This window comes from Telmatherina bonti (assembly GCF_933228915.1).
Source record: "Telmatherina bonti genome assembly, chromosome: 12".
NCBI classification, from domain to species: Eukaryota; Metazoa; Chordata; class Actinopteri; order Atheriniformes; family Telmatherinidae; genus Telmatherina; species Telmatherina bonti.
In genome coordinates, this window is record NC_136610.1 from 22,927,338 (window position 1) to 22,943,119 (window position 15,782).

The 15,782-nt window shown below is 38.6% G+C and overlaps 1 protein-coding gene across 1 annotated transcript; it reads right to left on the bottom strand.

Moving 5' to 3' along the window:
• Window positions 1–601: 601 nt before the first annotated feature.
• On the bottom strand, window positions 602–12,279 carry sesn4 (sestrin 4). The gene is made up of 9 exons (XM_079250299.1): window positions 12,112–12,279; window positions 5,401–5,598; window positions 5,037–5,219; window positions 4,630–4,875; window positions 3,798–3,912; window positions 3,470–3,594; window positions 3,075–3,241; window positions 2,831–2,975; window positions 602–2,463 (listed from the first exon to the last, which is right to left on the bottom strand). The coding sequence occupies exons 1-9, from the start codon at window positions 12,175–12,177 to the stop codon at window positions 2,374–2,376; spliced, it is 1,335 nt and encodes a 444-aa protein (XP_079106425.1). The 5' UTR covers window positions 12,178–12,279; the 3' UTR covers window positions 602–2,373.
• Between the last annotated feature and the right edge of the window lie 3,503 nt (window positions 12,280–15,782).

Here is a 15,782-nt window from a genome sequence, read left to right on the forward strand (position 1 = left end):
ATTCACATTTTAGTTGTTGAAATCGAGATTTTTTAAGTTTGGTCAGGGAGAAATTTAGCTTTGTACGACATCCCTCTTTTTTAACAACAGTCTGTAAATGTTCAAAAAGTGATGAGACCAGCGACTGGAGTTTTAGGAAAGTATTGTATTGTCCCATTCTCATCAGACTTCAGCTGCTAGTCCCGGGGGCCTTGTGTGTAAAACTGTGCACAGGATCCTTACAAAATGTGTAAGTGTGCCCAAAAGCCAAAGTTGGTGTGCTTTTGCAGTTGAATTTTATTTGTAGAGTATTGATAAGAGATTAGTAATAAGGCTATGCACAAAAATGTGACTTTCCAGTTCCAAGAAAATCAGGTGAGCTCGTATAATTTCCACCACGCATTTTCCAGGCAATTTTACAAGTTTAATGTTCTAGGACTGAGTCAAATTTGAGTGGATTTTTTTGTTATTAAATTTAAATAACTCAAATAAAGGTTGAAAGCTTAATAGCTTCCAGATATCTCTGGGACTGTTTGAGGGTTTGTGTAATTTGGTAAACAGAGCTAAACATGAGTTCTTGAAGAAGACTGAAAGAAGATAAAACAGGAGACAGCGGTTATTTTCACAGAGCATCTTTATAGAAAACATTTCACATTTTCAAAAACATTTTTTTGCCTTTGCACTTTGCTCTTTTTATTATTGTTTTTGTTTTATTATTGTCTGTTTTAACATCCATCTGTGTCGAAGGCTCTCGCTGAGTTGCTGGGGCTTGTAGAACATGTCCTACAGGAAATACGGGCGTCCACATTGCATCAGAAATACTGCTGACAACCAGGGTGACAAAAATCCATTCCCATTCAATAATCACAAGTTTTACACTTGTTGGTTGCAAAGACAATAACCCACATTCAGCCTCAGCAGTAACATCTCTCCAAAATTAAGCAGTGCTCCAGTTTCAGCCTGAAGGCACCTGTGTTAACAGCGCTTTAGCGTTCGTCGATATGCACTTGTTTCTTTTCAACATCCTAGTCACCAATTCTAACAGTCAGCAAAACCTCTACATCTACCAGGCTGCAGCGAAACAAAGAGGTCCTACAGTCGCACCCAGAAAAACACTAAAGTATTCAGAGATTTACAACTGTAAAAATAATAATAATAATCAAAGACATGAAAAAGAAAGATACAGTTTGCACATTATTCTGTTTTGGAAATTTTGGCCTTAGAGGAAAAAAGTCTGATACAGTCCATGCTAAAAAGAAAAAAATCTGAACCCAGAAATGGTGTAGATCTACAGCTGGACATGTTTACGTAATCTTAATACATAAAATTTGAAGTTTTTATTTCCAATTTGATGACTGTACGATTAAAGAGAATAAATCCTGTTAATGGCTCAGCTTCAGCATCGCTGTAGTAAACAGTTGAGTGATGTCTTCAGATTAGTTCAGGTACAAATGTCTTCTTCTGCAAAGATTACCTTCAAAAGTCTTCTGTCTCAGCCCTAAACTGCAAGTCATGAAAAAGAAGGGTTGGCTAAAATCTCATATCAGATATCTTTACTCAACAATCTGGAGTGAAGGACAAAAGTCTGAAACGTTGAGGGCAAGTTGTCTAAAAGTTCTATAATGTAAAAGGAAGTTGACCAACAGACTGTCTTAATGTCTACTTATGAGCTACATTGCTTTATAAATATATAAAGTTTAAAAAAGTGCTTATTAAAAGAAACTATACTATTGTGATAACTTCCAGCAGTGTCACGGCTGTGTTTGTTCTTTACCAGCATTAATATGAAATGGCAGGGAGAGTTAAAATGGTTGTCTCAGTTCACTGAACTGTCCACCTCCAACACTGACAAAGATTGTCCATAAAAAAAAAAAAACCAGACACCCTGGTTTCCCCATTGCCATTCATAACATTCAATCATGTTCTACAAAAGATTTTCTTTTTTCTCCCCTTTCTTTTGGGAAAAGCATAGTTAATACAAAAGGAGACTTATCTATATAAAAGGAGTGTTGGACACTGGAAACACACTGCTGCAACAAAACAGTTTCCCCACACACTGAACAGGAACACAAGACTACAGGTAAAATTTAAAATACCTATTAATAATTGCACATAATCTTTGAGAGCCAAGATCTAAGAGGACTTCACAAAATGACAAGCAGCAGAATTGATAAAGAGGTGAGAGTGGCACAATATGGCATAAATACATTAAATCGGAGAGAGAAAAAGCACATTCATGAGACAAAGCTTCGAACAATTGAGCTCTGTGTCCTTAAAAAAAGAAAATAGAAGTGCCACTCTTGTCCCACGTCACCATCTGCAGTTGAGATGTCTTCGGGTCTCCGGGTCTCTCTGTACCGGCAAAGAGTTTAAACTTTGTGCTCCTCCAGGCACTCAGGCAATCATGTACTGAGTGATGGCTCTCAGAGCGTAAAGCAGCTCCGCCTGCAGCCGGGCCTCCATGATGAGTAAATTTGTGTGTATCTGAGGAAAAGAAGAAAAAAGCTTGATAATGTTGATGAAACGTGTCTGATGTTTCCGTTACAAAATTCCTAAGTATAAAAAGAAACTTCAGATATTGTGTGAAACACTCACTTTTTAACTTAGAAATTGGATGAAAATACACACATTTAGCTTTGGGTAACTTCAACCGCAGACTAGTCATCACTTAAGTAATCAATATGTAACATTTTGTGGTAAATTTGGGGCAGAAGCAGACCAGCTGTTTCTAACCTTTTCAATCAAGTCTTTCTGAGTTGATGTAACTTCATGTTTAACTTACAGAAAAGGACAAAGGTTTCTATTTTTAATCCATCTTTAACAATCTGCGAACCTGTGAAAACACTCTTACTCGCTCTGATGTTTTCAGTGGAGTCCAACTCAGTGGACACGCTGTGGTTTTTGTGGCATCTGGAAAACAAGCCAGGGCCTTGACGTACAGTTTTAAATCTCGCTCCAGCAACTGGTTCACTTCTCCATAATCATAGTCATCATAACTGTAAGCAAAAACACACACTTTTTAGTAAACTAATTATCATGATAAGCATGTAGAATATTCCACTATCAAGGATTGCATAACGGAGTGGTTATCTCACCGTATTCCTAACACACAATGGATGTAATTCCAGATCGCCCTTTTCAGGTCAGGGCTGTGCAATGAGGGGAGGGTGGTTACACTCCTGAATCTGTCGTCCAAGAGGTGCCCGATTTCAGAGTACAATCTATTGACCAGGGAGAAGCCATGATCTTCCCATGAATAGTCCTGCACAGAAAATGCATTAAGTCAGCACCACCTGTTTAATATGACACCCTGTATGTCTCCGTTGCTAGGCACCAGTTCAACAAATAAATTTATTAAATTATTTCCTCTCATTCACTTCTCTGCATTTTGTCAATTAATCTAATGTGTCACAATGTAAAAAGACTGCAGACACCACATTTAGATTATATTTTAGGCCATTTCTGTTGTTTACCGACGCAGCGTCCTCACCTGAACTCTCAGCACTTGGAAGTGTTCCTCATTCCTGGGGGCAAACTCCTGATAGCAAAAGTCAGGGTCTGTGATGAAACGCGACGGATCTGCCAAGCATATCATCTCGTCCTCGTCTTCCATGTCTAAAAAAAAAAGATGATGACAGCAGAGGAGGCAGGGGGAGGGGGCAAAGAGAGTGATTCATCAAGTGTGGCCGATGAGGGGGGTAATTGCTCAGGTTTCACACCATGTGACTCACATTTACGCTCAAGATAACCATCAGGAGTGAGTGTAAACATTATCATCTTTGGTGCGTGTGTTTCTTGTTTCTGTTTCAGTAGGTTACCTGTTTGCTGGAGTGTCTGTGTCTGCAATAGGTGCTCTTCTCTCTTTTCACACTCCTCCTGGGATTTCTGGATCCTCTCCTTTAAACACACCATGTCACAACTGGAGTCCAAAGACTAACAAACCAAATACAAGTCAAAGTTAAATGAACCATCAACCATACTGCAAAGAAACAACAGCAGCTGCTCCTACGAAAAACTATCTAAAACTGCACGAAACAAAGGAACAGGCAAGCATTTTATTTCCTTATTTCATATTTAAAGAACTCCAAATAATTGTGATAGTAAATCAGTCCAGATTCATCCAGGGAAACAATCACAGCTTGAAAGAATCATCTATTTCATAGTTATAGTTTTAGTGTTTAAAATAAGGAATCATACATGAGTCATTTCCCATCTTACATAACCAACTTTACGAGCATCTTAAATACTGAAATCACATTTCAATCATCAAAAGAACTCTTGTAAAGAAATATATATATATATAAAAAAATTATTCATGAATGCAAAATTAATCAACTCTACTTGTTCTTAATAGATGAAGATCATGACTTTTTAAAATTAAATTATAAATAAAATTAAGTTTGGGTCAATAAAAATAGAATCTGAACAGACTGGAAAACAAGCAAACAGTTCACAGACTAAATGCTGCTTTGATTCATGCTAAAGATGAAATTTTAAAATAAATTATTTTGCATCATTAAATATAAAGCAAAACACACTTCATCAATTTAGTTGAGTTTTGCAACCTTTTAAGATTACTATTAAAAGACAGACAGCATTTACGCAGTTCTTTCAGGGTTTTTCTTCAAAAAAACAAAATTAATTGTTTACCCGTCGTCGTGTTATATGCTCAGATGGAGTGCTGAGCGACTGAGGCACATTAGTGTTGCCGTTGGCAGCATCAAAAAGCCAAAGGGTCGGTGGGGTACCGTTGGGAGATTTGGAGAAAGGGGCAAAGTCGGAGTCTGTTTCGCATCCAAACACAAAGCTGCAGAGGGAGTGGCAGTGAGCCAGGATGACCACAGCCTGCACCAGTTCAGCCAGCGACCAGCACTGCTCACCTGCCTTTAGCAGGGTCTGCAAGAAATAAAGAAACATAATTGTTACAGCATTATAATACTTTTATAATTAAAAAAAACAAACTATAAGTTACATTTTGAATGATTAGTCCCCCAAGTTTAACTGTACAGTCAGCGTAGACTTTGCTATATGTAATTAATCTGAGGTCGTCATCGTACCTGGATGTGGGAGCAGGCGGTGAGCCACGGTTGATGTGCCAGCACCTTGTTGATGTGATCAAGGAGGCGAAGGCGAGGAGGTGCTGCCTCCAAACCCTGCAGCCACAAAGAGTCCCCGCCCACCCTCAGAAACTGGGCTGAGTGCAGGTACACCAGGTAGTTGCAGTGATGTTGCGCTGCAGCCTGGAGGAGAAAGACAAGCAGGCAGATTTAACCAAAGACAAACTCAAACAGCCACGTTTTATGGTAATTCTGCATCATACTGGTATGATCCTCGTCCATTTTCTTATTTGTTTATCCTGAAGTACACTGAGACAAAAATAATGAAGTCCTTAGTGAGGTGCCAAAACAACAGGTCACTGACCATGATGGCAATATAATGGCGGTATGGCAGTGGTAGGGGGCCGTCCATGTGCAGGATGTAGTGCTGTGTGCGCAGGAAGCTCTCCAGATACTGAGGGTGAGACGCCATCTGCTGGGACACAGCGTCCACACTTCCCCTGCTGACCAAAGACTTCATGAACAGAAGCGACACTCGCTCCTTCTCTCCGTTCACCATCACCTATCAAAGCCAGGAAAAAGAAAGGTGGTGAGAAAAGATGGTTTCTGATGGGAAACTTAAAAAAATAATTGCAGTGCAAGCTGAAGACTTTCAAAACCTTACAAAAAACAGTGATGTTTACAACATTAATAGGACTACAGTAATAGAGCTCAAACAAATCCTTATAAGGACTAACGGCAAATACTATCCTGAAATATTATACTGACATTAGTCACCATAATACAAAAGTACTGTTTAGGAAATTTGAAACTGAGTTTAGTGCCATTAAATATTTATTGGTGCATTCAATTAATTCATTCCTCTAAATAAACTATTCTCATAAAATTACCTTCAAATTAGAAAAGTGAAATTATTAGCCACTGCAAGTCTTGTCATATAATTACTTTCATCTTTGCTAAACTCTTAATTCTGATATCATTTCAAAAGGGGTCTTTGTTACAATTATATTACTATAAAATATTAATAATAAATAATGCATTATAATGAATAACCAGCATTAAGCCCTATGCATTTCAATATCATTTATCTTTTAATTAAAACCTAGTGCTATAAGTTCAGCTTGATTCCGAACCACATGAAGTTTATTTATGTGTGAAGTCAGATGAAGCACTAGACCAGACAGCTGGGAGATAGTCAACATATGGTAATAACAATGCTCGGGTGATTTGTTTTGTTGCTTTATAAATTAAAGGAGGAGATAACACTACCCAAAACAAAAATGATCAGTAATCAATTTTAAAAGGAAAACTGATTACTTGCACATAACAGCTACTTTGAAAGCAAATACAATGGACATAATATCCAGCAATGTCAAGTTGACTGTCGTACAAACAGTTATAAGCCTTCAATTTGTCGCCAAGGCATTTTGGCTCAAAGATAAGGTTGGACTTCAGAGTCAACACCATGTGATGACGGGCTCAGACTGTGTTTTGGACTGGAGTTATGTTCCACACCTTAAATCAGCACAAGAGGGACCATCTTGAAAGAAGTGCAGCTGTGATGCTGTGAAACCAGCGCCAATAGCAACTGAGCACATTCCTGACATTATTTCTTCCTCTCCAAATGAAACAAGCAAACAGCAGCATCCCAACAGACACCAGGGTAGTCCCATGATTTGCTCCACATGAATCCAGTAAGTAGTCATTAAATGGAGACAAAACCCTAAGTTAATGGTATTCATTTGAAATGAATATGGAGACTGTAAACAAACTCAACTGAAATAAGAGGAAATATAAAAAAACATCTAAAATGTTGCTTGAAAAGGGGATTAACACACTGGAAAAAAGGGAAAGATGTCAGAACTAATGTGAAAGTTAAGCTTAGGAGGCCTTGAAGAGGGAAGTGCAATAGCTGCAAAAAAATAAATAAAAAATGGATAGAACCAAACATACAAATATGGGAGCGACCGGGCTAAGGAGCCCGAAGCCAAGAGAAACAGACCCATGTGGAGAGGGAAGCTGGCTTGGCCTCATTGGCACAACCATTTATTAGTTCTCTTGCCATCACACAATGGCCTCTAGGAAAAGGTGTTCGGGAGCTCAGCCATGAGCACGGACTTAGTTCTCCTGTATGTGAAATCCAAGCACACAGCACTGATCACAGCCTTATGGTTTGCTACGGTCTAAACTGTATAAATGTTGGCAAAGACGTCTTCTTTTAAGCAGCACAAGCTGCTGTCTAGGATTATTACTGTCCAGTCAGACACTTTGATTTATACCAGAGATATTAAAGGCAAGTTATGACTAGTAGATGTTGTTACCTAACGTAAGCACTGTAGGGCTCTTTGGCATTCAGTACCATGTTTATCTGGCTAGAAGATCCATGTGGTATTTCACTTCTCCCTGAAGTGGATGAGGCTTTCTGACGCCGCAAGAAGCTCCACCTCTCGACCTATATAAAGTCAATGCTCGGATCTTAAAAAGGCATGTTAGGCACTGTTTGCATGAAACAAAATCAAGCCCATTCGTTTACATCTACCGAGTCTTGTGGTATAGACTGAGTGATCGAGGGGGTTGGCACTCAATGAAACATGCTTAGACATGGACCCTGACCTTCTCTAACCTGTCAACGTGCATAAGAAATAGGGAGGAGGGAATATAGAGTGCACAGGTGCCTGCCAATCAAAGACCCACAAGAGAGTATTCACATAAGTATCTCTCTGCAAACACAAGAGCTACTGATTAGTATGCTGAGCCACAGAATCTGGGTTACTGTTCCATCAAGCACAGACCGGCTTGATCACTGAAAAGGAAGTGTTGCACCAACCAGTATTTCAGAGGCTTAAATCTAATATTAAATATACTTCAAGCACATTCCCTGAGAATCCCTGAGGACGTTACATGTAGGAAGGCATGACGCCCCCAATCTGCTTCTGACATAAAAATCTCACCTTGTAATATCATCAATTATAATTCAATCTAATTATTAATTAATGATTTTCAAACAGGACACAGACAAAACTCTTTGTTTTCCTTTTTTAAAATGACTTTAAAAAAATTCTATAAGCTATTCATTTAGAAATTTGATTCATATATGAACTTTGCAGAAAATTTCAAGCTGAAACAAAAAACTTTTGTAGGTGAAAATAAAAAAAAAAACGACAACTTTCTACTGTAAATGTCTTTGGCATAGCTGCTGTTCCTATGGAAAACACCTCACACTGGACAGATTTAAAGCTCTCCATTGTTCATGAAAACCAGACAACTAAGACACCCCCCTTGCTATGACAAAGCCTTTGTTAAGTGAACGATAGAGAACACCAGTTCCTACTGCAAAAGGCTGCATTTTGTGAAATACATTATGGTGAAAAATCACACATTTGTGCCCTGAACTGTTACTCATGCCAACACAAGCCAGTAAACAACATTTCAAAAGGTCTTTTCTGAAAAGTGGTACAGTTTGAGGTGTGTAGACAAACAAGTCAACTCTGTAAAACCCAGTGAGTCTTAAATAGACACATTTTCAGCCTGTATCGAATAGAAAAATATAATAGGTGACAACATTATGTTAGGAAATGGGATTTGTCGTCACTGGTGACAACAGAAGAGGAAATTGGTATTTTGTATCATCTCAAACATGTCTGGACAAAGCCACCAGAAAACTCAAAGCGAAACAGGAACAACAGTAGGTGTGAACATTGGTGAAACAGGAAATGACACATCCCACATTCATTAAAAACAGACTCTGCTGACAATGCAAAAACTAAATTATATTTGTTAAAAGTAAAACTCTAAAATATTAAAAACCATTATCACCTTAACTAATCAATTTTTGTAATTAATGCTGGGGTAGGTAATCTTGCTCAGACATTTTTTTTTTACTCTGGGTGAAGGGGTTCCTCATCCTGATAGTAGTCATTTTTAAATCATGAACAATAAGAAAAATAGCTCGACGTCTCAGTTTGCTGTAAATCTGTAAAAACTGACCAATCAAAACATTCGGGCCAAATTGAAGTCGTTAATTTCTTATATTTCGTAACTGTCTTCACGGCTGAGAAAATGCAAAAAGGATTTCCCTGACCCAGTTCGGTTTATTTGCCTCCTCCTGCTAAACAGTCGAGAAAGAGAAATCGTTGGTGGAAAAAGCTGCAAACGAGAAAAGCACTCGGAGAGCGCAAACCTCCCCCTATGGCATTTAAAAAATTTTGGGATCCAAACGGATCTGGGTTGCCACCAAAATTAAATTAGTTCTTCCTTTATACATTTCAACAACTTGCAAAAATTTAACTAAAATCCGTTCATAACTTTTCAAGTCATCTTGAACGCAAACAGATAAACGCCGGTAAAAGCATAACCTCCTTGGCAGAGGTAAAAAAAAAAAAAGAAAAAAGAAAAAAAATTGTGAAAAGCCTTGGATCATGCAAGGAGCAAAACCAGAGGAGGAGGAGCAAAGACAGGGGGCTACTTTCACATCTTGCTATCCCCCCAACATGACTTACCCCAGCTTTAATATTAATGTCCACTGAGGGAAAAGCACCAAATAGACATCCATTGCCAAATCTGTATCAAAATAGAGGCAGATAAATTTTTATTGCCTGAAAACAAGTTGCACAAGCTGCACACATCTTTACTTTTGATGAGGCAGTGCACACTGTTTTGGCCACCCACATGAAAAAAAAAAGAGTAACAAACGTGTGGGTGGATATATAAAGCAACAAGGAAGATATCATCGAGACAACTGTGGGAAGAATTACAAAGCACATTTTGCTGCTTTAACATACTCCACATGCATACCAGATTAAGAGAGACTCAAAAACAACTCATTTGGAAATGGAGCAGTTAAATGGAGCTATAAAAACACACACACACACACGCACACGCACGCACACACACTCAACAAGCTTGATGGTTGACAGTGTTATTGATGTAAGACTGCTGCTGTATGTAGACCACAAGACGCATTAAAACTGGAGGCTTGCCTGAAAACTGGTCATCAAAACTTCTCACAAAAGGCTATTTATAAGCAAAAACAGGTGGATTTAATGTTCAAAAAGAATCAAAAAGGAAAATGTTCCTTTCTTGTCACAGAAGAGGTCATTTGTATATTGATCATAGTGTAGCATGAAGCAGGGATGAAATGAAAAACAGGTGACGTCACTGAGGGGAGAAAAGGTGGATGAAGACAAAGAAAGGCTTTGATAGCTAGTGGACAACACGGCACCCCTGTACAAACAGCAACACCAGGCAGAACCCATGGGTCTAAAATGACACACAAAGAAATGGAAAAATGATGCCACCATGAATGTGTAATACTTGCAGTGTAGAAATGTGTGGTAAGCTGCGGGAGCGGGGGCTGGTGAAGACACAGGAGAAGGACATTCAATCTGAATTCCACTTTAGCCTAAACGGGTCTGTCCTTATCATGTGCTACTGTCCTGGAGGCATTAACTCCTTTACCCCTCACCCCACTTTCATCACCGGAAACAAGCAGCCAGGGACGATTTTGGCTCTGCAATCTGAACTCAAGGAGTAATGCAAAACAAAGCAGCTGCACCCCAGAGCAGCTTGCAGAGGGCAAGAGAGGGACAGGATAAGAGCTACACATACAGCACAACCAAGACAAACCAAACACTGTTTGCAGGATTTAAAATGGAAACTGCAAGCCCACATACAACAGACAGTGATCTGTGAGTAAACAAGAGGTGCAGGTAGAGCAAGGACAATACGCAGGTTCAAAAGACTGATAACGGGCTAATTTATTGCTGTCCTCATTCACCCACAAGGCAGAGGGATGTGAGTTATCTATATAACAACTATGGGCTTAGTTTACATTGGTTTATTTGCGAAAAATAGCTTTAATGAGCCATAAACTGCTATCTTTCTTTGAAATATAACAAATGCACACTGATTGTCCTCACTTAGATAAAACTGTGTCCAAATGGCAGATAAAAAAATAAACACAGCGATGGCAATACAAGAAAGCACACACAGCCAGAGTTGCTGCTCAGACTACTGCTTGTTTTGTTCCATTTCTGGACTCTAATCTGCAGCAAACATGTCTTTTCAGACTACGTTCAGGACAGCGCCCCCTTTCTGTTGCAAGCTGAAAAGACAACAGTTAAGGAGAAAAACAACTTTGATTGGCAGTCCGGTTCAGCCAAAAAAACAGAACAACGAGAATCCAACATTTAAGAAGGCAGAAAACTGAAATAAAATCGTAACAATCCCAGTCTATCGTCGTGGAGTAAAAATCAGCAACTGGTATGGTTTTATAGCTCAGGTCGTAGCACTGAAATGCTACTGCATTACTTCACAGCAAACTGACACACTTTTAGCCCAATTTCTGACATGATGTCATCTTCACCTGCAGCTTCCTCCACATACTGACATGTCTCAGCCATGAAAACAGGTACTTGTTCATTCTCAGCAAGATGGGAGTTAAATTCAACCACATATCCAAATTAGTTACTCAAATCAGCCCCAATAAAACAACAAAGGAAAAGAACTCGTTCCGCTTATGGTGCATTTCCGTCAGCGTAAATGACTCCAAATCTGAGCTATTTTAGCCCAAAACGGTCCGTTTTTTTCCCCCAGTTGGATGGAGTCTGGCGAAACGCCGCGAGCTTTACGTGACATGTTAACGGATGGAGATGGAAACCCCGATCTGCGTCTGGATGTAGGGGAAGATAACAACTTATGACCCTGGACTGCATCTCAACAGCCCCTAGCTTTCTGTTTCCGATTTGGTTCAAGTTTAAGGTGTTTTCTCGGCGTTGTCTAAGTTGGTGAGCTACATCAGAAGTTTGGTACAGCTATTTTCATGTGCTAACGCTAGCTAACCGCTCCACTTAATGTTACTACCCAAACTGCGTTAAAAGTTTACAGACATAAAAATACTAGGAAATTTAAAGCTCGTAAAAGGCAGCGAAACTGTTTGTAAGCATCTGTTCGGAGATTAGCTTTTTCTTTTTTCTTAGGGAAATGAATGAACTCTTCGGTTAGCTGCTAGCTAAATGTAAAAACTCGATCAATCAAACTATTTTGAACTCTCGACAGTGTCATAAATATAACATACCTGTTTCTGGACTCGCTGGCACTGCGATCTTAAGGGGCATTCCATTTTATTCGTACAGATTATCATTTTTTAAAAAAAGGTGCGCTATTGCATGAATGCTCTTTCGCTCTCTTGGTGCTCCCCGGGCTTGCTAACAAAGGTAGCGGGTCTACCACCGACTGCAGTCAGCCTGTCTGCAGACTGGACTGAGAGGAAAGGAAAGCTTCCCAGAGCAAAGCTGACAGCTCCAGTAACAGTGTGCCCAATCAAAGCGCAGGAGGCGGAGCTGGCTGCCGGAGGGGTAAAGCGAAATGCTAATGAACATCTGCAAACAACAACGCACAGACGAAAAAAGAAAGAAAGAAAAAAACATGCCATGGCTGAGATAGGGTCAGACTGCTAACTTCATAGCAGTATTTTGAACCGTAAAGTTGTTCAGATGGAGCAGTCTGTAGAGGAATAAGTTCTGACTTTGCTTTTTGGTGGACTATTAAAGTTAGCCTCTCCTGTGCCACCCACACACACGAGTATATTGCAGGTCTAATGTCTAGATCTAATCTAAGACCTCTCGTCTCATCCCAGAAACACACAAGAAAAATACAAAAATATTGTTTAGTTTTATTTATTTATTTTCCATGTAAAAGAAGCAAAGTGGCATCATGCAAAACAGAAATCATACAACATTCATACAGAGATGAAACATGTCAAAAGCCCTACAAGGGCCATAAAATGATCAGAAATCTGGAAAAATGATCAGATTGACTCAGTAACTTGCAACTGTGACTTGAGACCTAAAATACTATTAAAACAGCATAAGCAAACTAATCTACAAAATAAAGGGAAGAATGGTCATAGAGATGTAACAGAAATAAATGTGGTGTACAAAGCCACAAACACCACCACAAGGATGCTAAAAAAAAAAGTAATAAAAAAAATTCAATAACTAATATGACAATAAAAGATACCAGCTAACCATGAGTTACAAAACTTTGGAAAAATTCTGAACTACACACAATCAGCTAATAGTATTTGTATGGTTTGTGGTTATTTGTTGTTTATTTATGTCATGTTGAATCTACACTCCATTACCCTCGAAATCCAGGATGATTGGCTTGTGCATAAAAAGTGGTACAGTCTATGTAATAAACACAGCACTAACCCCTTTATTATTTCTTCTGTTTGTGCGTCATAAAATCAGCTACACCTTTACTCTGACCAGCCTCTAACGTCGCTACAGTGTTTGCAAAATATCCACAATGCACTATCAGGATTTCACCTTCCTAATAATAGTAAACCTTGTTCTTGCTAATTTTCTGACTTCCATCTGGAATAAAGTCAGTTTTGGTGTTTTCATTCTTACTCCAAGTTCTGACTCTCGAGGTGGGAATGCAGAGACTTTTTCATGTTTGTGCCATGAGGCCTACGAGGCATCTTTTTTTCTATCTACCATATTCAGACTGAGGAATATGTTAACAAATTTCAATGTGAACACTTTGTAACCTCATTATGCACACAATGACTACATTTCAAAAACACATGTGGTTGCAGGATTGGAAAAGTGAAGCCAATGCAGAGATGATTGTCAACTCTAAAAGCAAGTAGTGGGTAATTTTACCTTTTATATTGCAGAGTCAGATTGAAAAAGGTTTATTGATTACCTTGTGAAGCAAAAGAACTCTCACAGATTGGCAAGATTGCAAACACTAGAGAATAAAACAATGGCAGTTTTTGCTAACTGACTTGTAAAGTCTTGTTTATCAGATAAGTTAAGGCTTGCTTGTTCATTCATAGAGTTGCTACATCCAATCAGCAAGTATTTTATTAAAGAACATGTCCTTTTCTAAATTATTTCTACATAGGGCTACCCAGATTGTTATGCGTAAAAATAAAATGGTCTTAAAAGTTAAAAATGGATTAGATTTACATAGCAGAAGACATTCAAAGGCCTTTTGCAACTGTTATTTATTAATTCCACAAGTTGCCACAGCTGCTTTGCTGCAGGCTGACAAAAGCATGGCCAATGACCACTCAATACACCACTAAACTGTGCTTACATTAGATAACAACATAGTTAAATTGTTACTAAGATTGGAGGCAAAGATGGCGAAGTTTCTTGCTGAGGATTGGGGGCTCGAATGGGATTTCAACCACCAATATATCACAAATATTGTTATTGGAAGACCCACTCTACTTTCTGACTCACTATTGCCACAACTGATAGATAGGGTATCAAAGATCGCCCCTCACTATGGGTACAATAATTATAAATTTTAAATTGTGTCCTTTTTGGGCTAGAAAAGAGTCTTTACATACATTAGGAAAACACATAATAGACCAGCCTTAACCAGTGGGTAAATGTTATCACAACTGTTCAGTCATTAATTACACCTGACATAAACAACAGCTGAGAAAACTGCATTGTTCTCAGTAGCTTCTACATAGGTGTCAGCTGGCTACACAACAACCTTTTATACTGTTAATTTATCATTTTTCCAACTTTGATGCAACACATCATGATGTTAACATGTTTATGGTGAGAACAAATATGTTGAAAGAAACACAGCAAATCGCTTTTCTCTGCATCATCCTTGACAAAACATTGTTGGTACTTTAAGAACAGCAAGACTACACAGAGGCATCCTTGAAATTTCACTGAACAATAAGTTTCAGTAACTCAAAAGACCTTTGATGTCGGATTAATCCTTAAGTATGATTTTCTGACATGGTAATCTAGGATCATAGCCTTAAAGATGTTTTTCATGACTAAGAAGCCCCGTATTTGTTGGGTTGGTCTGTGAAGTGGTTGGAAGGCTCCAGATGGTCACCGATAACTAAGTAAAAGTTCAAAACCTAATTTTGTTATCCAATGGAGTTGAGCAGAGAAAGGTTATCACTAAAGCAGACATCCAAAAGGGAAAAATTCAGGCCTGATAATCTGATTCCTAACATTGCGGTAAAGTACAATATCTGATAAGGCTGCTACCATCTGTTTAGCAGAGCAAAAACACTAGATTCAACATTTCATGATGGCATTTGACAGTAGTATTCAGGGCCAGCATCTTTTAAACTTTGAATTCCCCAAGCTTTCAACAAAGGTCTTTTTGTAAAACCATTTGTGGTCTGAAAGCACATACTGTGGTCACACTAATTCCTCTTCTGTGTTACATATAAAAAAAACTTGTACAACTGTGCTCACTGGCTGAGTAAGTAGTGTGATTCATAACTTGTAAGTGGACCTTCATATGTAGAAGAAGTGTTCACCTACGACATATAATGACTCAATGCTTTATACTTTGTGTCAACAAATCAGGGAAAGAGATTTGCTGTTTAAAAGAATTATTAAGTCCACAAAGCGCTACAGAGCTTAGTGCACAGGCAAGAAAACAATTTGCTAGCATAAGCCAAGCAAACCTCAATTACAGAAATCATTAAAACAGTCCATTAAAACAATTGTGGAAAACTTCACAGCTTGTAAATAATTAGAGATTTGAAATTTCATGTTCAGCAAAAACTTTGATATAATATTGAGTAATGTAATAACAGCTTCAGTCCAAAGAGTATAGTTCTTGCAAATGTGGATAAAAAAAACTGGATTGTACTGCTGAAACTAATGTACAGAAGAGGTTGAAATAGCTGCAAGACGACGGTCAAATCAAAGTGCAAATAGAGCCCACAGATAAGAATGAAAACTG